The sequence below is a fragment of the Eurypyga helias genome, unplaced genomic scaffold (genome assembly GCF_000690775.1).
Source record: "Eurypyga helias isolate BGI_N326 unplaced genomic scaffold, ASM69077v1 scaffold25056, whole genome shotgun sequence".
Lineage (NCBI taxonomy): Eukaryota > Metazoa > Chordata > Aves > Eurypygiformes > Eurypygidae > Eurypyga > Eurypyga helias.
Window position 1 is genome coordinate 35,579 of NW_010257700.1, and position 23,286 is coordinate 58,864.

General features: G+C 37.5%; 1 protein-coding gene across 1 annotated transcript in view; it reads right to left on the minus strand.

Moving 5' to 3' along the window:
• The window catches only part of ATP8A1 (ATPase, aminophospholipid transporter (APLT), class I, type 8A, member 1), a gene marked incomplete at its 3' end in the record, with an annotated part of 53,448 nt that extends 30,443 nt beyond the window's left edge, over positions 1–23,005 (minus strand). The window contains exons 1-9 of the mRNA XM_010154121.1: positions 22,984–23,005; positions 20,226–20,340; positions 18,302–18,401; positions 15,917–16,015; positions 12,131–12,176; positions 8,391–8,431; positions 4,655–4,728; positions 2,718–2,787; positions 1,989–2,116 (exon numbers count right to left, since the gene is read on the minus strand). Coding sequence (XP_010152423.1) covers positions 1,989–2,116; positions 2,718–2,787; positions 4,655–4,728; positions 8,391–8,431; positions 12,131–12,176; positions 15,917–16,015; positions 18,302–18,401; positions 20,226–20,340; positions 22,984–23,005 — 695 coding nt within the window. The remainder of the gene's footprint in view (positions 1–1,988; positions 2,117–2,717; positions 2,788–4,654; positions 4,729–8,390; positions 8,432–12,130; positions 12,177–15,916; positions 16,016–18,301; positions 18,402–20,225; positions 20,341–22,983) is intronic.
• Between the last annotated feature and the right edge of the window lie 281 nt (positions 23,006–23,286).

Genomic DNA, 23,286 nt, shown 5'->3' on the forward strand with positions numbered 1-23,286 from the left:
GGGTTGATTAAGAGCTAGTAATTTCTAAAACACATTTGAAAGCTTACATACCAAAATGTGTTTCTTAACAAGCTTACTTCACTCTTATCCAAAATTTTCTTAAGAACGTCTTCAGGAAAATATTTATTTTAGGTCCGGATAACCAATATCTGAGCCACTGTCTAATCATAATTTCAAATCTATCCAGGCTAAAGGACTCTTCTCCTTTCCCTAGCTAACTGTCTTCACTGACTACAACCAAATGATATGCTTCTGTATATTCATGAGGGTAACTTTGGAGATAAGTATTAACTCACTCAAAAGGTAAGGATACCACAAAAACTTTCTTGGCATCTTTTAGTCCACAGATTTAGATAAAAGGCAAAATAATTGCAGTGGGGTTCTACCTACTTGAATACTGAGTATCGAAAGGAAAAAGAGAGAACCTTTGGCTTTTTGAGCTGTTCTCCCAGGAAGGGAAAAAGACAAGACTGAACAGGTCAACCAGATACAACATTCATAGCACTCCAAAGAGTTATCTAAAGGGAAAGAAGAAATAAAAGGGAGATACATTTTGGTATCTTCTATTTATTTTGCAAAAATGTTAAGATGGTACTGGATGAAGTGGAAATCACAACTGCTGGATCTATGTAATCTGGTACAAAGGTCTTAAAGTGCTGGAGAAATGAGTACCAGTTAGATGAATCTGTGCTACCTCTAACATGGGCAGAAAGAGAACTCATCCCTCATTTTTCAGGTTGAAAATAAGGTCAGGATCCAAATAGAGTTACTTACCTGTAATTCTTTTTCACTGAAGGTAAATATTATATTAGAGCCACACTTCTGGAACTATCCTACTGCATAGAAACTATATTCAAAATATTCCAGAACTGAATTTCTTAAGTGACCAAGTGCTTGACCAGCAGATGGCATGCTCCTACACAGACTTGAGGAGCACATTCAAGGCTGTGTTTTTAAATCAAATAATTAAATTAAATAATTAGATTAAAAAGAAAAGTATGTTTTTCCCTCTAGCCAAGGAGGAAGGATGAACGTGTGGATCTATTACAACTATTACCTTCAGAGAAGAATTACAGGTAAATGTTTTTTTCTCTTCTTAACGACAAGTACAGTGGAATTATAATAGATCCACACTCTTGCGACTGAAAACTCCCGGAATGCATCTGTAAGAAATCAGTAAATAAAAAATGGAATATAAAAAAGTATTTAATAATTAGTACTAGATATATCAGTCTAAAGCCACAAACATGAACAATATTGTATATGAAGAAATAAATGCCTACCAAATAAAAAAGAAATTCTGCAAATCTTAGGGAATGAACAATTCTGGATCTAGTAATGAATTTTATACTCCTAAAACATCACATTTGGTTGGGACCCTGAAAAACTCCAAATATCAGTATTTGGTAAGCACTTAAATATTTTAAGAATTTTTGAAGCAGCTTTACAAGCATTTGTTGTAATTGCACTGAGGCTGTCTGTTTTTACAGAAACATGCTTTCACTAAGCTATTAAATGTCTTTCAGCTATCAGATCTAAGGTACATAGTGATGGTCTCAGTTCCACTCCAGACTTAGACAAACAAAAGAAGATAATAATAATAAAAAAAAAAAAGGGCAAGAAAATATTTCTATTCATCTTCTATAATAGAAACTTAACAGGCAAGGAATGAGACGCTTAACTAGTGAGTTACCAGGTACATATTCCAGAATTACTAGAGGTTGATTAGCACTCCCTTCTATTATTAGTAGCTACTGCTTTATGAAGGTTAACTAGCATAAAAACTCAAGTTATAGACACTAGAAGTATGGGTTTACCCCTCAATTTTTTTTTTTTTTAAAGAATAGTCTGATAAAAAACACATCAGAAAATATTTTTACCTCTCTAGTCTTAACAGAATAAAGACATTACTATTCATATTTTAACAACATACAGCTATCGACTGTTAGACTGAACCTACTAAGATGACCTTCCTTGGATTTACATACCCATGCCCATCCAGTCTGATGTTTCCAACAAAGTCATAGAGATGTCTGTTTGGGCTCTCACATTCAATTCTGCCTGAAAGCGTCATCAAGCTTTCTATGTCCTTTATGTCTGATGTTAGTGGCAAACCCTGTGAACAAGATTAGTTTGTCATGTCATTAAAATCACTTTCCAATATATAAATCTATGCATTATAAATGTGAGAGTGCAAGACCAGAAAACCAGCATCCCTGTGGAAACAAAATGGGACTGCTGTCACACTGCTGGATGCTACAGACAATGAAAAAGTCACCTTGGACTGTAAAACATCATGATGAAGACAGGGTCATAACCAGTCACATAGCTCAGCAAGAACGTCCCTGAATAGACAGCACACTCAGTCAAAAACTGCTACTGGCTGACAATATTGGCACTATCAGCTTCCTTCTGCAGGGATTCCCCCTCATCTACCCTCTAAAACAAAAACCAACACCCAAATTACAAATCTTTCCACCTATTTTCCCAAAGAAAAACATTAAAACAAAGTGCAAGGCATGGCTTAGGAGTAACCACTCATTCCTTAAACTTAAATTAATTGAACAAAAGCTTTTATGATGCCAATAACCCGCGGCTTTTTATTCAAACCATTAAAACTTCACAGTCTTCTAAACCGGCCATTCATGTCCTACGTTTTTATAAGCAGTAATAGACTAAAATAGTATTAGCAATATTCTCAAAAATGAAATTCCTACCTGTCGAATTTTTAAGTTTGTCTCACCATCTAAGTTAGATGTTTCGATGTAGCACATAGCTTGTGGTTCACTATTAAGAAAAAAATTCCTTAATTTTAAATTACAGTGTCAAAGTACATGAACTTTCTGTAATCTTTTAATTGTTATTTACACCGTCTTTTTTTCTTATCAAATTTTTCAGAATTTTCAGAATTTACAGCCAAAGCTGTAAAACCAACAGGAATTTACATTTTCAGAAGAGTTTGCCAAGACCTACCTACCTTATATGAAACACTGCTAAAAATGCTGTACATTATAAGTTTTCTATGTTTCTACATGAGATTAAGATATGGACAGAAATGTAGTGCATGCATAGTGCCTACTACTGTAGGCAGCAGTAGTTTAGACATTACATTTTCTTGTAAAGGGTTCTCTTTTAAAAGAAGTCTAAACTGTGGATAACAGGTACATTTCAAAAACTCTGTCCTCTTCACAATTTAAAAAGTTTTTTATAAATTGAGTTTTAAGTTTATGGAGAATATTACTACTACTTGCATAGTTCATCTACTTCACATATACTGACAGAAGGCTTATTGCATTTAATTTTTTCAATACAATTTTTTGATGTGTAGCACTAGTATTTTGTAAAACACTTTCAGGCTTTAAAAAAAAAAATTACAACCATTAGAGAATTGTTAACTAGGAAAACAGAGATACAGAAGGACAAAATTATTTTTCTCCAAGTAGAGAGTAAACACGAACAGGTCTAACAGATCAGGATTTCTGAATTACTCCACTCAGCTCCCATTTTCTGGACACAAGGGCAGAACATCTACTACTTATATCTAGGACAGAAAGAAGTTTTAATCCCATAAAGGAACAGGGGAATCATTAAAATCCCTTGCTCTGTAAAAGAATAAACGCTTATTCTGTGCACCATTTAAAAAGCGTCTAATGTTTTCCATCTTTCTAGCATGAAATTCAAGCATCAAGTTGTTTTAAAAAATTACTTTCTTAATGCAACAGTGGCTACTGATAAGTGACCTAGCTCTAAAATGCTTGCAGGAAAAAGTTCTGTATATTATTCTAGCATTTTTGTAAAGCCAACTTACTAAAATGTGATAATTATTTATCATAAATTCCTATCAGGCTAGCATTTTCTTCATGGCAAACTTTTCTAGAAATGTAAATAACTTCTGTTTGGATCATTTAGATGGAATCACCTGTATAAAACATTATTACAATTCTAGCATTAACAGTAAAAAGCAAACAGTATTTCTGTGAAGCACTTTTAAACCAGACTAAGGCAGCAAAGACATTTCAAGTGAAGACACATGCTTAATTGTAACTACTGTAGCAGATAGCAGTGACCTCCAAAGTAAGTCACAGTTAGATCAAGGCAGGCCCATTGATTTGTTAAGGAAAACCGAAGTGCAGTAACAGTGCAGACAATCGCATGAAGCTGACGTGTCTAAGAAACATGCATTTTGTCACGATACACAATAACAGCGCTGCTTTTGCCACTGCATGCAGCAGAGACTGTGCAACATCCAAGTTTGTGCAGAGGGTCCTCTACCAGTCCTTCCAACATTAAACTGTATCCTTTGATGAAAACAGTGGGTTGGTATAAACACGTATATTCTTCTTAATTTGCTCTAGGGAGTTAAACATATATTTATCCTGGTGTTTTACTGTGCGTTTATTCAATGACAACTTGTCTGATGAAATTTCATGGGGATATTGTAAAAACGAAGAGGACTGAAACAAATTTTAATTTCTTGGAGTGCTATGGTGTATTTACAGTTTAAGGATATGAACCCTTTGAAATTTTATAAATGTGTGGGTTTTGTTGAAGAAAGGGGAATAGCAAAGCAAAGATTAACAACACGGCAGTGTTCTTCATATTTGGTATAGGAGGACCCACGTACACATATCCTGTGCAACTCATTTATTCTAACCTTGACGACAGACTGATGAGATCTGCTGGGAGATGTTCCCCATTGGTCACTTTGACTACTTCCCCTACTGCCACCTACACATCCCAGTTTGAAAATGATTAGAACGGAAAAAATAAGTGATGGGGGAGAGGGGTGGGGGTGGGGGGAAAAAATCAAACAAAATAAAACCAACAAACGAACAAAGACAAAAAGACAGAGTTTGAAATTATTATACAAACAATACATGTTAATTAAAATGTCTGATGACAATTTTTTCAAAATCTATTTTAATCAGGCCAGAAAGAAAAGAGGTTGAATATTTTCATTTTTACTCGAGTGGACTGTTTTACTGTAAGGCACCAATTTTAAGCTGCAGAACTCACTGATATTATACAGTAAAAATAAACAGCTGTTATGCATATTTCTCAACTGACAAGGTTTCTAGCCACTCCACATATTAATTAAAAAAATTAAAAGCCACAACAAGATTTTCCACCAACTTTCTGAAAAGTCAGGTGACAAGAACCTTTTTTTATACAAACATGCTGAAAATCATTTTGGGCTTTGTTTCAGCTTTGTAAATTCCTATTTACACTGAACTGGCAAGAACCAAATGGAATTAAATCTCAGAAGTTTTGTGTCCTTCCACTGTAAGATATTATAGTGTCCTAAAATAATTAAGATCTCCTCATTCTCCAGAAACTGCTATTGCTGGTAAAAAGAAACAAATATTATTAGTTTGAATTAAAACCAGGTCCACAGGTTCACATTGCTTTTGAAACCTAAAATGTAATTGGGCATCAATAAACATCTGGAAAGCAAAACTGAGGAGACTGTCTTCCTGGAGAATGCATGGACGTGTGGAGAGGAGAGCACATGCTGGTGTGCAGGCAGAATTAATGTAATAGCGCAGGGTTCTCCACTGGAAGGAGGGCTGCAACAGGATCCTAGTAATATAACTAAGAATGAAGCTTTAGCTGGAAGAAATGCCTGAACTGGGCACAGAAAAGCAAATCACAGTTCAAAGATTCCTCTTGCAAACTGTATATTAGAAGAAAACCTGACAGGAAAATTCAAGGTGAGTAATGGTCACAGTTGGGACAGTGTGTTCTGGCCGGGCAGAAAAACGAGGTGAAACAAAGGGGCAACAGTCCTGACAAGTTCAGTAGCAGCTGACTATTATTTCAATTTATCAGCATGTGATACGGGATTCCTTCAGGGAGGACAAGGCTCAGAAAGAAGGTTTTGCAGGCAGTTGGTATCTGTGTGTGTGTAAACTACAACTGGAGAACACTCCGACACAAGTGTCCTCCAAATCCAAAAGGGTAAAACAGTGAAGGTAAAGACTCAAATTTAGGAGCTTACTCAGGAAGATTATAAAGAAGCATTATAAAGAAGTTGCTCTGAGCGGATGTAATCTGTTTTGCTTGCAAAACACTAGGGTTAGCATGACAGAAGCTATTATCAGGCCAGTAGAACCACTGGGTTTGCTGCATATGAGGATCTTGGTGGAGAAACACCAATAAAATTTATAAATGCTTCTTCAAGTGTGGAAGTACAAGGTTTATAGAGGATGCCCAAAACAAAAGCATCTGATATTATGACAAACATTAGTACTGAAGACTGACTCTGCAGAAAATTTACAGTATTATCTGGCAACTACTTTACAATTGATAATAATTTAATAGAAGTGTTTTCCAGCTACTCTTGATTGAGATATAATGGAACGTGAAATAAACAATGTACTAGTCTACACTACAGGCTATCACAGAAATGTGTAAGATCCTAACCTTATTAATTGTATGTATGAGTGGATTAATGAACTTCAGTGGGATTACAGAGTTCAACCTAGTCCATAATAATAGACAATACAATAATGCTTCTACTTGTGCCAGAAAAAAATACGGGAATTTAATTGTAAACATACAATAATACATCAAAATACAATTGATCATATTTCAACAATTTCATTTAAAAAAAAAATAAAATCTTAGAATATGTTGTCTATTGACCTGATCAAATAGATGTTGAAAAATGTGCATCCTCCACATAAGATGTGGATTTCTTAAATAAAATTGTCCAAGGAAATGATGATAAACAACCTCTGATTGTCCATGTAAAAACATTTATAGCAAGCAACGCTGTGACTCAAGCCTTGCTTTCAGTGCTAAAATTATTCATAATACATATATTAGGGAAGAAAGTGAATGTTCAGCTCAAAGACAGTGCTAATTTGACGGTTCACATCTCTTGCTCATTTTTTTCCCAATTCAGCTAATCAAAATGGTGACTATATCCATTAAAAACCATTTCTGTTCCCTGTAATGTATCTATTTAAATTCATTTGTAAGATGCAAGTTCTTAGGTACATATCAAAAAGCCAACCTGGTTAAATATGGCACCTGAGGTCCAATTTTCAGACAGAGAATCAGCCTTTTTTGTATTATATCCAACAACAAAATAACACAGTAAGTTTTTCTTAGGAGTAAATTTAATGCCAGTCTAATTTTAGAACTGTAATTGTCACTGTTTAAAGAAACACTGCCTGAAATGGTAAGTGCCCAAATGAGTAAAAGAATACACTTCAGAACAGCAGGATTTTTGTTTATTCCTTATTTCCTTGGAGCAATCACAAATAAATAAATAAATAAATGCAGGGTAGAGAAACCAGCCTCTACACTATAAGCATCAGTGGGCATCTCTACCTTGATGAGAGCAGTACAGTGTCAGCAGGTATATACTCTTTGCCTTTTATTATAACTATATCTCCAACATCTACCTGAAAGAAAACTGGGAATTGGTTAATGGTCTCAAACAAGGTATGTATCCCTTTGCTTTAAGCACAGAAAATATTTACCTGCTGAATTTGCTAGAAAGACTGTTAGAAACTCACTCACTTAGAGAAGCCTGTAAGTATTAGGTACTCAAAGGTTACCGGATTTTTTTGGAAATCTATTCTTTAATAGGTCTAATGCTGACCTCCTCTATGCAGTTCTTTATTTTTGGTAATTATGAAATATTTTAATGGAAGACTGACATTAAGTGAAAGAAATCAATCTCCTCTAAGATCACAGTTCTGTTGCATTATGCTATATACCTTATCCTTGCTTCTTGGTTGGTATAAGCCAATTTCACCTGAAACTTGCCGCCAAATTATTTTGGGTCAAATTTTGTTCAAGCTTTCAGGTATGGAAACCAATAAAACTGTAGGGCTAGATAGACAGCATAACATTGAGTCTTTGAAAGTTACCTTTAACAGTCTTTAAAGTTCCCAAGCTTTAAGCCAAATAAGTTCAGTAAACACACCAAGTAACTAGTTTCCAGAAAGAAGCTGGCACACCAAATAATACTAAGGATTTGTAAAATATTTCCATATGTAAATAGAATCACAGAATGGTTTAGGTTGGAAGGGACCTCAAAGATCATCTAGTTCCAACCCCCCTGCCATGGGCAGGCTGGATGGCTATTCCTGGCCTTACAGGATGGCTATTCCCAAGCTAATCATATCATTCAGGTTATTTTTCACTGAACTTAAAGCCTACCATTGAATGGCAGTTTTGCCTGACTCATGCCATCAAAACTGACTTGATTTAAAAGTACATTTATGAGAAAAGTATTAACAAACAAAAAATTAAGTACAAAAGATTATACATTTCCCATGACACCAGTTAATTCTTATAAATTACAATTACTTTGAGAATTGAAGCAAATATAAACTCTGCATTATGCTCTAAAAGTCATGAACATGAACACACACCTTTTCCCAGTGGACGATCTCCCATGCACCATTTCGTAGTACTGAAAAAAAGACAAAAGAAAGAATTTTCCAGCTGTACAATCTAACTGCAGTATACAGGTATGTGTTAGATTCCTTATGAACAGTCATACAGACACAGTTCATTTACACAATAGTGTACAGCAAGCCTTGTTTCTATAAGCATTTCAATTACACAGCACGTATTCTGTATAACAGTTTTTGTACCACAGAATCTTATTACGAGTCAGTCAGAACATTTTACAGGGTTTGAGAATCCATTAAATCTGATGCAGAGTGTATAATAATGTGGTGTTTTTAAAAATAAATTATTAATTGGAATAAAAAGTTCAAGTCAAAAAGTTATGAAATTATGTGTGTGTGCGTAAACATCAATTTAAGATTTTTTTCCTCAATTTCTATACTGATGAAGTTCATACAAAAAAAAAAAAAATTCATAAAGTCACCTTCAGGCTTCTTCGGATTCAGCTGTTCTTACTGGTGTTGGCATGTTAGGGAACTTTATTGACCATGGCAGTCATCTCCTCCATAAACATACTGGAAATCCCCTAGATCAACCCATGCCATTTAGCATAAGATTTAGAACAGATTGTCTCTGGCAGTAGCAATTAATATTGAAAGCACATTCCACTACTCCAGTTTTAAGTATTGCTACTATGATACAAAAAACCATGCCTTGTTTGCCAGTTAATTGCCAAGATCACATTTTAAGAGAATAAAGGTGACTTTTTTTTTTATTAGCCCCAGTTACAAAGCCATTGAAGATTGATGTGCAAAAAGAAAATTAAATGAAAATGTATTGCCATATATGAGATAACTCCAAGATATTGTTCTCTTTCACCGTGTGTCCCAGCTTTCAAACTGTCAGGATGTTTATATAAGTACTTGATCAGGACGCAATTCCTACGCAAGCACGTGTTGATTTCGAAAGAGTGGATCGAAATCTGGGAATACATATGACCTTTATGTGTAAGTCCTCCTTGAGGATCTGTCTAGACTGATCCCGCTTCTTGTATTTCTCAATGTGTGACTTGCTATCTAACCTGCTTAATAATTCTTTAGGAAGAGAGAAATTCTCCCACCCTTCCTTCCCCCATATGTATTAGTGCTGGTATGCGCAGGGCAATGTTAAACGTCTCCCTTTCTTAGAGTAAGAAGGATATTTTAATGACTTCTCATCAATCAGTTGATCATTTCACAGAATCTATTTTGACAGACCATGTCCCTTCACTGGGAAAACCACAGATCCAGAGTGAGAACCGGTTGTGAGTCCTATGGAACTCAAAGCATTTGACAACTGTGCCACCAACTATTTACTTCCACCACTTTGTGTCAGCAATACTGTTTGTGGGGTCATGGTATCAACCAGATGAAAAGAACTGATGAGGATTAAAAATACACCTCACAGCAGTCCAGATGACTGTTTCACAAATTGCTATAGCAGAATAACTGCCAGGGGAGTTCTGCAGGACTTAAATTTTAAGTAAGCTGCCAGAGGTGGACAGGGACTTTCTTAAGAAGTGCTGGCTGCAGCGCTGCCAAAATATATCCTAAGGCTGTTTCACATGGAGACCTGACACAGTGTGACCATTGCAAAGGGAAGGTCCTCTGCCTCACCCCATGCAACGGTGCGTCCCCTCGTTGCTTAATGCAAGCCACCTCTGGTGCTTAGTGGACCCTTTGATGAGCCAGTTTAACCCACTAAATGGAAGGAAACTGCCAACTTTCCTTTCTGGGTTTGTCTCCTGCTGGTTTAGCTGGGCAAAATCAGCTCACACATGGATGAGTCAAACTCCTGAAAACATGCTGAGACACCTGAAATCTCAAGAGTACTCTAACCCTAGCTTGATCCAATAAGCTTTTAAGCACAATTAACATACACTGACATTCAATTAAACCCATTTTCCTTTGAGAACAAAAAAAAGAAACGGTGTTGTTATGCACCTTTTATATAATGGTTAGAGAACTTGTGCCATAAAGTCTTCAGCAGCCTTGCTTTCACATTTACATCTCCCATTTTTCAGTCGTCTCTAACGACTAACTCTCAAAAGCATGCTCCATCTGCTCTACAGAAGACACTTCACCTCGCTGCAGAAATGCACATTTCATCATGTCAGTGACCTGCTGTATATGTATGCAGCCTGAGGGAACAAAAATCATCCCTAATGCAGCCTAACAAATCACAACCCTGTGCAAAAGGTTTTCTAATGGTGTGAGAATTCAGAAAGTTAATTACTTAAGTTTAACTCAGATACAGATGGCCTTTAAGGAACAGATGAAGAGAAACCCATACACAGAATCTATACACGTACATGTAATTTAACAATTTCTTATGTTTAGAAGACAACTAAAAGGTGGAGCTGGATATAAAATGTACTGTGCACATCACTACTCTTCAGCGTTACAGAACTGCATGAAAACCAAGAGAGTACCATACTCTAGCTTTTTAATTATTGCTTTGACAATAGACTGTATTTGACAATACATCTAAATATTTCTCTGACAGTACACTAGGATTGATGTTGCGCTATACTGCTTACCTAAAGGGTACATAAATCTTAAAAAGTTTACTTTTTAAAATTAGAGACATTTCCAGTGGTTAGCAGTGCTAAAAATTCTGATTGTCTTTAGTCAAAGACCCCTCCCCAAAAAACTTAAAGTTAGGTTTGGTATTTGTTTAAAAAGGATTCCATGTGAGATTCTCCTCTTTGTGGTATTTTCCATACTTTCTGCAATCAAACTCACATGACACTCATTCCTCCTCCTTTTTAGAAAAAAAAAGAGCAGTTCTATCAACTGAGGCCTCAGAGCAGGTCACATGAAGAGTTAAATAACAGCCAAGTGGGAACTTAAACGTCCTATCTGACAAGCATGTTCATAGAATCATAGAATCACAGAATAGTTGGAAGGGACCTTAAAGACCATCTAGTTCCCACCCCCCTGCCATGGGCAGGGACACCTTCCACTAGACCAGGTTGCTCAAAGCCTCATCCAGCCTGGCCTTGAACACTTCCAGGGATGGAGCATCCACAGCTTCTCTGGGCAACCTGTTCCAGTGCCTCACCAATGTTCAGGACATAGTAGCTAACATCTCCCTCACTTTGTGAGCTAAAATAATCCTTTGATTTAATACTACTTCTTTTCTTTACTAAAATCTTAAAAAAACCCAAATCATATTCCAAAGTTTTGGTTTAGTTTTATTATCTCTAATCAAACCCACACATTGATTTCGTATTAGAAAACCGAAACCACTACCGAAAACCTCCGTTCATCTTTATCCACAATTTTGAAGCAGCATAGAAAGATAGTTCCATTTCATGTCCTGCCAATTGCAGTTTTCCAAAATTCAATTATTCAGTATTTGCTGATTGAAACAGAGTAAGTTACCTGTGTACTTAGAAATTTATAGTTTTTTGCCATAATCTAGGCCAACTAAATATAGTGGCATTACCTGTGTTAAATGAACGAATGTTAAAGTTTCTTAGCAACCTCAAATTTAATCTAGAACATATTCTACTTTGCGGTTAATGTGACTGCAAACTGTTATTTCAACTGTTTAGATTCCAATTATTCAAGTGATCTGCATAAGCAATTTCCCACTCAATTAATTACCTGTCAGTAGTTCAGATAACATTACTACCATTTGTGAAAATTTCAAAACACAGCCCCTGAAAACACAACCCTCCAAACCACAATTTATTAGGCTTTAAAAAATTTCCTACCTTGAGTTTGTTTCTTGTTCACAGCATTATCAGCTTTATGCCTTTTCTAAATTAAAAATGCAGAGTGGTTAAAGACTTATGTTGATATGACAAAGCTTTCACACTTAAGATAAAACACACATGTATTACCCTCTCCCACTCATCAATTCAATAAACCAATTTCAAAAACATTTTAAGGAGGATTATGGATTAGTTGTATAGTTATGACCATCAGGAAAGTCATCCTCCCCCAAGATAGGCCATGATGTCTCTCAGTTTTAATACAGCTGCGAGAAACCTTTGCGAGAAACTACAGTATTTAGGAGTAGTGATCTCAGTTCTTCCTGAGCAGGATAATCATTTGGAAAATTAATTGAAGAGAATTAACTGTTGTAGTTGTAATTTCTTGACTAGAGCGACAGAATTCATACCTTTGAAATACAAAGAAAATCAGAAGCAATCTTGTAAATTTAGAGAAAACCAAGTCAAGCTACTTAGGAGATTTTTTTCTAAAACGTATTGATATGACTCTTAACTAGCAGCTCTTAAAAGGCCACCTTATCACTTTGAAAAGACTAAGTTAAGTTATTATGTTTTTACTAGATTTTCCACAGATTTGAGCAGATTCTCCTTTCAAAAAGATGTCTGACTTTACAGATAAATAACCTTTGATCACTGGGATAGCATAATATCCTGACCAATGCAGGTGTGTATTTGCCCGCAGGGAGAGAGTCTCCTCCAGCATGAAAAGTACCAGTTTAATGTCAGTTCCATTCTGAGCTATGATGGGTGAAAATCACTGGGAACAGCTGATAATCTAGCACTGCATGTCATAAATTTTGCTAGCACTTCTTAAGCATATACAGAAAACACATGCTGTTCATGAATCATGTCTTCTGCTAATATCATCTTCTGGGGATTTCAGTCCAGAAAAGGAAGCATTTGGTTCTTGAGCTAAAAGTATTATTTTGGTAAGTATATTCATTGATATTGATATATAAGGTTCCTATCCAAAAGCCAATTAATCTTGCTTTAATGTTAGATAACCCTTTCTGGAGATCTCAGATATCTCACTGTGTAAAGAAACTAACATATAATCAAAATCAAAGGTTAGGGGAAAACACACTGAATATTTTACTATGCAGCAAGCAGTCAGCTTTCCCAGGAAATAAAAGTACAGCTGTCAGAGTCAGCTAAATATTTATTCCTGCACAATATAACCAGCAGGCAACATAAAATTTCATACTATTTGACTACAAAACCAAATTGTTTTATTTGGACTATAGTCTGACACTCTGCTGCATTAGGGAGAAATTCATGAAGTTATATATCTCCTTTAGATTAGCACTAAATTGTCCCACTAAACTCCATCTCATTCAGTTTCAACTAAGTACAGCACTGAGACAATGCAAACTTAACAGAAAGAAAAATAGTATTTGAATTACCTTTAGGTAACTCTGTAGTATTTGGTAATGAGAACCTCATTGTTTTAGCTGATATAGGCAAAACCAGACCAAACTATACACTTCAAGTTGCAAAGAGCAAATGGTAGAAACAAATGACATAAAAGTGAGTGGATGAGAGAATTTTCAAAAGGACACTCTGTACAGTAGCTGCAGCCTCAGTTTCATATTTGCCTAGACACTGACAGATGGTGCAAGTCTGTAAGCATTAACAGTAGAATGGTTAAAAATATCTGAAAGAACATGAATTGATTTTATAGCTTTTTTAAAAGGGATCTTGTTTATGTAAAGAGAAAGCAACAACGACATTTAAGGAGAAGCTGACTACTGGGCATCAAATAAAAAGAAATGAAAAGTAGAACAAGAACATTCAACAGAAACATCATTGCCTCTTGCATGACCAGTCAACTCTATGGCCCAGGAGCTTCATAAAACCCAGGGGGACAACGTGCCGTGCCTACCATTCCATCAGAGGTAACTGAGGAGAAGACTGAGTTGACTGTATTGGCAGGAAAGGCAGCATGTGACCAGCCACCCTCCATTTCAGCTCACCACTCTTCCTCTTGATCATGTTTCTGCACATACATTGTAATTCTGCTCAAACATATTACATCTGATGCTCTCAGGAAGCCTACTATTTGTGTAAAGACTGTACTACCTGAAACCCTTTCAAAGAAATCAAGAGAACACAATTAAAAAAGACTCAGGAACACAACTCTAGTGAACATATTCTAACTTCTTGTCCTCCATATAACTTCTGCAGAACTAAATCAGAACAACGCCGGACGAAGAAATTCTTGGCATCTAGAGTGATTTGGTAAATCATCAAGACTAATTCCTTAGGTATAAACAACATGAAACAGAAGACTCAGCGATGTTATGCAAATTAGAGACAGGTTCCACCCTATGCTTTCAGTGAAGGGCAGGCAGGAAGGTACTCGGAAAACCCCAACATCTTTTGTATGACGTGAAACAGCCTGAAACTCCTTTCAAGACAGAACAACTCAGAATGGACATTTCCAAGTCACGACAATACCCCAGCTCTTTCAAAGTTTTCATTCAATGCAAGGGGAAAGCAAAACAGCCACTACCACAAGTTGACTGGAGGGAGCCAAAGAAAGCTTGGAGTGGGGTGGGGGGGGGTGCATCTGCCTAACAAAGACAAGCACTCCATCTGTGTTCCTGGCCATCGGGTGTCAGCACACCACACCTGGCACCAAGACATGAAAGACTGAAGTAAACTGCACTGGGCTGGAGCAAGGGGAAAATGGAAAAAAGGCCCTTGCTGTGCACAAAACTGTGCAAAGTCACAACAGTGAAACCAAGGATTTCATGCATGTGACTTTAGCAACAAAGAGATACATCAGATGCATGGACCTGGATTTGACAACTGGGGACACCTCATTTTTAAAACTTTAAAAATGGCGTATTGGTGACCTGTACTCATTCACATAAGATGCATTAAACCAAATAGATTACTATTTGAAACATACTAAAAGTGTTACATCATAATTAGAGTAGCAGGTTAAAAGATACTTTTTAGGAAGGTCCAAGAATTATTTGGTTGCGAATCAAAAATCCATCCAGTTTCAGGTATGGAGGACAACTGACAATGCTTGAGACTGTGCAGTCTCCTAGATCTTCAACCCTTGAGTTCCTGAGGGCTTATCTATTTTTTTTAAAGGCACCTCAAATAAAGATGTAAAAATAAAAAGGATACCTGGGAAGATTTTTTTTAATCCTACCTCCTTCACTGAGACTAAAGCCAGAAGTTCTCACATTTTTTCTGTAAAATGTTAGTCCAGTATGTCATTCACAGACTGAACTTAAATCCAGCTCACAAACATAACTCGTGACAGTAAAGAACCCTGCTGATGCAGGAAGAAAAAAAAAAAAAAGTTTTTCTAACCAAATAAATATCTAAAGGTTATTTGGTTTTAAAGTAGTTCCACCTGAGATGAATTCAGTAGCTTCCAGTGTTCTTTCAGCAGCGCCCTTGTTTGAGAAAAATGGCAATATTCTGGACCTGACTGGGTTCTGTGGAGTCTTTGGTTGTAGTATACACTTTAAAATACGCTTCATTAATGAGTACTGTTTGACTCAAAACAATCTATATAACAAACACAAGTCACTGTTTTACTGTGTACTATCAATTGTATATACAGTAAACACACTTTGAAATCATAACACTGTATTCTAAAGATTTCATCTTCTGAAGTAAGTAGCTGTAGAAGTTTTCAAAAGCATCCAGAAGGCAAGAATGGTTCAACACAGAAATATATTACAAAAATTCTGTTGAAAAATTTGAAAGCTATTTACAAAAATATTGTTATTCAATACTTACAATATCCTCTATGATCTCTTTCACTGCAGCTACAGCTAAAATAAATAATAGAGGGACCAATGTTGTGTAACGGCCTGTTGGTGATACATCTGGTATTTGCTATTAAAAAGAGAGAAAAAAATTGTTTGCATTGCTGGTTGAAAACATAGTTTTAATACAAGAAGCACTACTTTCTGTGCAAGTACACACAAGGCAACTGGATTAATTTTTAGACATGGTGCCGATTTGTTCCAAGAGAGGGTTATTGTCTTCAATTCAAAAGAAGCTGATACAATAAACCAGCTGCATTTTAAATAGCATAGAATTGAGTGGAGTTACTTTCAGAGGTGTTAGAATGTTACTCACCTTCCTCTTTGTGTTTCAAATTAAATTAAAATATCTATTTATAAAATACCATTAATTTTTTCAGTTTAGGTTTTTGTTACAGTGGACACACGTCCAAGGTATTTTTACTTGCTTACAGTAATCTCTAAGAGATATTTTGCATCACAGCAGTTTTTAACTGACAAATTTCAAATAGCTTCTTTCTGCCAGAGTATTGCAAGAAACCTGTTTTTGCTAAGCAGGTATGGGCACAGAGGGTACGAGTGAATGTGTATGTAAAGCAAATCCTGAAAAGATGCAGCTAGTTGTGTGATGTACATGGATAGTTATCTGTTAGTGTCTTTATATTAAGTAGAGTTCTTAATGGCAACATTGATAGGTGAGGATTGCCGCCTTAATAGACCTACACTAGGCAACGCAGCCTTTATGACTACAGTAAGATCTTTGCAAGAAAAGAGTATGCTAATAAGTGGTGTCTCAGTGTGGTTAGAAGACATCCTCTATTTATATTCATAAAACTCATATAATTCATAAATAACACTGACTAACATTTCTTTTTGCTACTATCACATACTGTGCTTCTAAACAAAAACAGGATGTTAAATGTACATATACTATGTTTCTTGGAGTAAGACCAATATAGATCTATTTTCCAGGTTACTCTAGACCACATTTTCCAAGCAATTAAATAGAAACCAGGCAGAAAAAACTACCGTTGGGCAAGTGTCTATTTGTTGGCTACAGTGGAAAGGGATCTATCCCTTCTCCACCTATACTTACCCTTTCGTTCCTCCTTACATGTATGCCCAAACTCCCCCATTCCAACTACACATTCTTTTCCCAGCAAAAGATGAAAGCAAAAGGGTGGCAGCCTGTACCATTTCCATTACCCCATATTTCTTCTGCCACTGTGGTCTCACTAATAGCCTGATAGGAGATGGTGGGCTTGTAAATCCTGACATCCCATTTCCTGACATCACACTTACTGACACCCCATAGATCTACCTGCCAGCTTCACACCCAGTCATGCTAAGCCTCAAAGAGCTTTTGAAAACCCATATTCTGTGTCTGCTACCTTGACACGCACAGTGGCAACACAAGAAATGCTGCGGGATCACTGGATTAGCCTGAGGTGTCAGATGGGGTCAAAAGGCTGTTTATTTAGAAGCCACAGGTTTGCAGGCTGGCAACCTAATGCAACCCCAACCTTGAGATTTTTTCTTTCCTCCCTAGAAAATAGTGTAAACTACCTGTGCAGACATGCCCTAAGAAACCGCTCCAAGCCCTTATAGCAGAAGCAAGGAAACCTCAGTAAGTACAGAGGAATCATGTTTCATGAGCTGAATGTATGTCAGTTACTTACACCATCTCCACAACAGACCAATCAACACATTCCAAAACATGCACTAGAAATTATGTAAAACCACGTTTTTATCTTCTCAGTTAGCTGGATCAGGGATACCCCTTTACAAACACAGTGAATGAAGCTACAGTGGCGGTATAGAAAAGACTGTGTGCTTTCTTCCTAACCAGCACAGTTAACCAGCTGTGATATGGGAAATAGCTGCTATAGTACTGACTCCACTGCTGTTTTTCTTCATCTAGGCTCAATTTCAATCCTTATCATCTTCACCCCAAGAATAATTAATCACTTCTCTTCAGTTGCAATTCTTGCCCCTCAAAACAGATTACAGCATTAACATTCATAAAGTTCCACTTTTTAGTCAGTACCCTCCACCACAAGAAATGCCAAAGACCAGTAACATTTTTCTGTGTATGCCAGATATTTTAAAACAGGATTTTCCTGTCACAACAGTCTTTTTCAACTGGCAGTATTTCAGCTATACTTAAACTGGTTTACAGAAAAATCTTTGTGTGTATTGTGTTACCTTCAAGAAGTAAAAAACCCCACAAAGTACGTCTACACAATACAGCTATTTGAGAAGCTAACTAGCTCAGAAAGAGTGGTACACCAACCTGAGTATCTCTGCAAAACATTGTCTATGGTATAAATGCTCTCTCAACGAGTTTCAAACGTTAGCATCTTATTGTTGATCTTACCTGGAGTAATGCGATAAAGAGAAAAAATGCATTAGCAGCTCTTCTGAACTGGGAATAAAGGAACCTTGGCAGGAATGTGATTATGTTGTACTTCGCAGTGCTGAGAACAAAAGAGACAGAAACATGCACTATTATTATGGTACAAAAAAATCTTCAAATCTATTCCTTCCCTCTCAGTTACACAAGCTTTCAAATAAAACAGAACCTTTTGCGATTTCTGTGCTAGCGAACACATTTGGTTTGGCTCAAAGAGAAGCTGAAAGATTTCCACAGAGAGAGTCCGCAGGCATCCATGAACTGGCTAACCCAGGGAAGTGCCTGCCGCCCACAGAAACCATCGCGAGCTTCCATGGGGAGGCAAGAAGTCCCCTCCTCACCTCTGCCTGCTCCCCAGGAAGCAGTCAAGCCCTGCTGCCACTCAGCTACAGACAACGAGCAGAGGTAAAAACACCCAGCAGAGAAGGCAGCAGCCAGGCAGCTGCACCACCCTTGAGGAAGCAGGTAGGGCAGGCCCCAGGCCTGTGGCTCTTGGGCCCAGAGGAGTATCCTATCCCGCAAGCCCTGGCATGCGCTTGGCAGGTAACGCTGCACAATGGCTCCAAGTTAGACAAAATTCTTGGGGAAAGAGGTAAAACAAGCGTAACGAGGAGGGTGCTAAACTAGGACTGAGGAGCTGTGGAGCTTCTGCGGTGGGTATGAGTTTGCACCATTCAATACAAAGAACAGGATCAAATGAATTGAAATGGTGTATTTAAGAAATAATTAAAACAATCAAAATCTCTTAAAAGATAAAACCGTATACCCTTCACTGAATGGGAAGTTCACGTTTTTATTTTAAACTGATAAATATTGGATATTAAGTGCCGTTTTGCAACGCTGGAAGAACAGAATACATTTTATCCCAGCGCAATAACCTCTGCTAGGACATCATCACAAAATGTTTGAGCTCTCATCTCTTTGTCAACCTTACTTTTAAGAACTGACTGCTACCATCCAAAGTCCTAAAACTGTAATCATGAAAATAATCATATCAAAAAACTTACAAACAGACTTGTAAAAATATTTTAACCCCTTTTTAAGTTAGTAATATTTACTTTGACTTTGCTTAAAAGTCAGTTTAAATGGGGAATGAAGGTATCCTGCAGAAAAGCTCCACACTGTCAAGAAACAAAGCAAGAGACAGAAATGACAAGTTGCATACACAAACAAAAAGCATTGTAAAGTTTCTCAAGTCTATGGAAAAACCTCTCCACATTACTCTCAATGTCTATGAAATTTCTAAATATTACCAAGGCACCTTCAGAAAACACACCTACTGGGGACATGGATATCTTTGCCATTTATTTATTTTGAATTTTAACAACAGAAATGAGGATGTTATCAGATCTAAACATACATTATTTATGTGTATTCAGTGTATTACTTAAAATTCAATAAACAAAAACCCCCACAATATAAACCATCAGCAGAGTCCTAAGGCCTGAACTTGAAATTCAAAACTAGTTTTATAAGCAACCACAGCACCTTTGTAGCTGGCTGACTGAATAAGACAAGAGTTTCCAAAGCACAAACAGTGCCATGCTCATACATCTGCACTGACATCCAGATAGCAGAAATACGGTCAAAGGTGATCTGAACTGAAAGCTGAAGAACAAATCCATACTCTAGGGACATGCTGATGGTGCAGCTGTAAAGCACCCGTACCTTCCCCACCCTGCTCTTAAAAATGCAGAAGGTCAGGTTTGTAATTGAAACAGCTCTGCTGCTCTCCTTATTTCACTTCATTCCCCCCTCCAGAGTCTGAGATAGTAACTAGTGGGGAGAGGAAATTACAGAAGTGGAATAAACAGAGTATCTTCTGAATTTTTGCTATGTAACATGCAACGTTCTGAAATTAAGTATTAACAAAATCACTAGTTTATACCTGACATGATTATTGCAGAATTTGGTTAGCTGGGGCTGATTGATGAATATAGTTCTCAGTTCCTCTTGATCAGCTAGGGAAGTTTTCTCTGAAACATCATCTGTCTTCTCATAGCCTGTAAAATCACAGCATGATTTTCAATACAAATAGATATATATATGTACATGCACAAAATTCAAGGCACTTCACGACAAAAAAAGACATCTGGTGTGAATGTGAACTCAACGCATTTGCACTTCTCACAAGTAATGATCATTTGAAAAACAAAGAGTATACAGTCAAGATGCTTTGTAAAGCTAGGACAATGCGTAATAACTGTAAAATCTACTGAGTTCATGAGTACACTTACACAGCTTGTGCTGTTTCATGGCAATATGAAATGAACTACTGTCTGTTGATGCACTGAACCCAGAGGTGAGCATTAGAAGAAAAAAGGAGAATAAACAAAACCCCCAAACACAACCCCCCCCGCCCCCCAGCCAATCTCATCCATTTATCCCAGCTGAGTCATCTTGAGTTAAAGATCTGCAAAATTCCAGAAATTACTTCCAGTAGTAAGTTAAATAAATATTTAAAAAGGAAGACACCAAGAAAAATATATTAACACTAACATAAGAAAGCAAGAAGTTCAAAGATATATCAGTAATACCAGTAATTCCAGGAAACATGTAACGAAATGTAAGTGGGGAGGTTTAGATTGGATGTCAGGAAGAAGTTCTTCCCGGAGAGGATGGTGAAGCACTGGAACAGGTTGCCCAGAGAAGCTGTGGATGCCCCATCCCTGGAAGTGTTCAAGGCCAGGCTGGATGAGGCTTGGAGCAACCTGGTCTAGTGGAAGGTGTCCCTGCCCATGGCAGGGGGGTTGGAACTAGATGGTCTTTAAGGTCCCTTCCAACCCAGACCATCCTATCATTCTATGTCACCTAGACACAGAAGGATCCAGTCCCCTGACAAGCACTGAAAACTTAGATTTCTATATTGTTTACAAATCATTCAACAGTTTTGACTTTTGCACGTAAAATTTAACATGGTCATTGCCAAATTTAAAGCAAAGTCCAGTATTTAAACAGACATTTACTATGAGGATATAGAGCAGTTGGAGTGAGTCCAGAGGAGGCCACGAAGATGCTCAGAGGGCTGGAGCCCCTCTGCTCTGGGGACAGGCTGAGAGAGTTGGGCTTGTTCAGCCTGGAGAAGAGAAGGCTCCGGGGAGACCTTATTGCAGCCTTCCAGTACCTGAAGGGGCTACAAGGAAGCTGGGGGGGACTTTTTACAAGGGCCTGTAGTGACAGGACAAGGGGGAATGGGGTTAAATTAAAAGCTGGAAGGTTTAGATTGGATATCAGGAAGAAGTTCTTCCTGGAGAGGGTGGTGAGGTACTGGAACAGGTTGCCCAGAGAAGCTGTGGATGCCCCATCCCTGGAAGTGTTCAAGGCCAGGCTGGATGAGGCTTTGAGCAACCTGGTCTAGTGGAAGGTGTCCCTGCCCATGGCAGGGGGGTTGGAACTATATGATCTTTAAGGTCCCTTCCAACCCAAACCGTTCTGTGATTGTATACAAACTTCATACAATTCATTCCATACTACTAAATCTATTTTCCTGCACCATATCTGCCAGATATACCCCTAACTCACTCTCCCCTTCCTGCTTCTTTTAAACCAGTGTTACACAGGCACACCTGTACTGTAACAATTTAGAGTTTGCAAAGGAAAACGAACAGGTAAATTCCTTATTAAAACTTTGTGAAAAATTAGTAAAACCATTAGTCTCAAATGTAGAAAAACAGTTCATCCAGAGGATACCTGAGCAATGAAACCAAATACGAAAAGCATGTGTCTAGAGTAGCTATCTTAAATCAAAGTGACTAATTTATTTGCACAAATCACCTGTTTTGAGAAATCCTCATAAAAAAATTAATTGTCACAGTTAAAGGTAAGCAAACACAGGAAAATAATGAAGATACCCTACAGTGAGATTGATTATATTCTTCCAGTTTGCAGGAACCCCACCCTGACCATGACCTTTCAAAGATAACCCAGAGTGGCCTAACAGTGAGACCTGCCAGCTCCCTCTGCACTCATGAATGCATCCAGATGCTATGAACTCATGAATTCCCAGTTTAAGTGTTCCCTGACCCTGTCTTCCTCTACTGAGGTAGTCACTGAGGGGATATCAGGATATTCTTCATTTTGCATGTGCTTAACTCGAAGTGTTATTATTAGACTTACAGACATTCCCAGCACCTGCCTCCACTATTCAGCGAAAGCTGAGCTTTGTGTATATTCTTTTACAAGCTATGAGGAATCTTGTGCCACCCTCCATCATGACTTTCATCTGTAAAAAGGGGATACCAAGGTATTCTGCTTTCTCAAGACTTGTCAGTAGTGTTTTGTCATCACTCAGCTATTACATTGACCAACAGGTCTAAGAAGTTTATTCAGGCTGGAGCTTGTAAAGTAAACACAGGTATGGCATGAATCAATCACCGAAAAGATACAGAATTACAACAACAATCTGTGTGCATAGCTACTTGTTAAATGAACACTGTTCATTTTGTATGCCAAATGAGAACGATACATAGGAAAAAACTGTCAGAATGCAACTGAATACATCACAATTTATATGCATGTCAAGGATAGTTAAGGCTGTACATGAAAACTTAAAGCTTATTTCTAGCACGTTCCATAAATTCTTACAAACAGGTTATGCAAAATCCAGGTCATTCTCCAGACCAATGGCCCACTACAGAGCCTCTTACCTCTTGGATCCAGAACATGCATTTCAGACACTACAGTGCAAAGTCCAGTCTCCAATGTGCAAAGGCTCTGCAGAAAGTTGTTAATTTCATGCCATTTGCCATTCAGAATTCATAGACTGTTATCACTGGGCAGGAAATCCCCACTGCTACATTCATCCTCTGCAATTCCTCTATTTCTTTCCTTCCCACTCCTCCAATGAAGGGCACACATCCAACACACTTCTACTCAAACCTCAGTATGTGTCTCAAGAAGACCCTTCAGAGGAAGGGGCAGCCAGCCCAACAGACTGGACCCACCCGAAC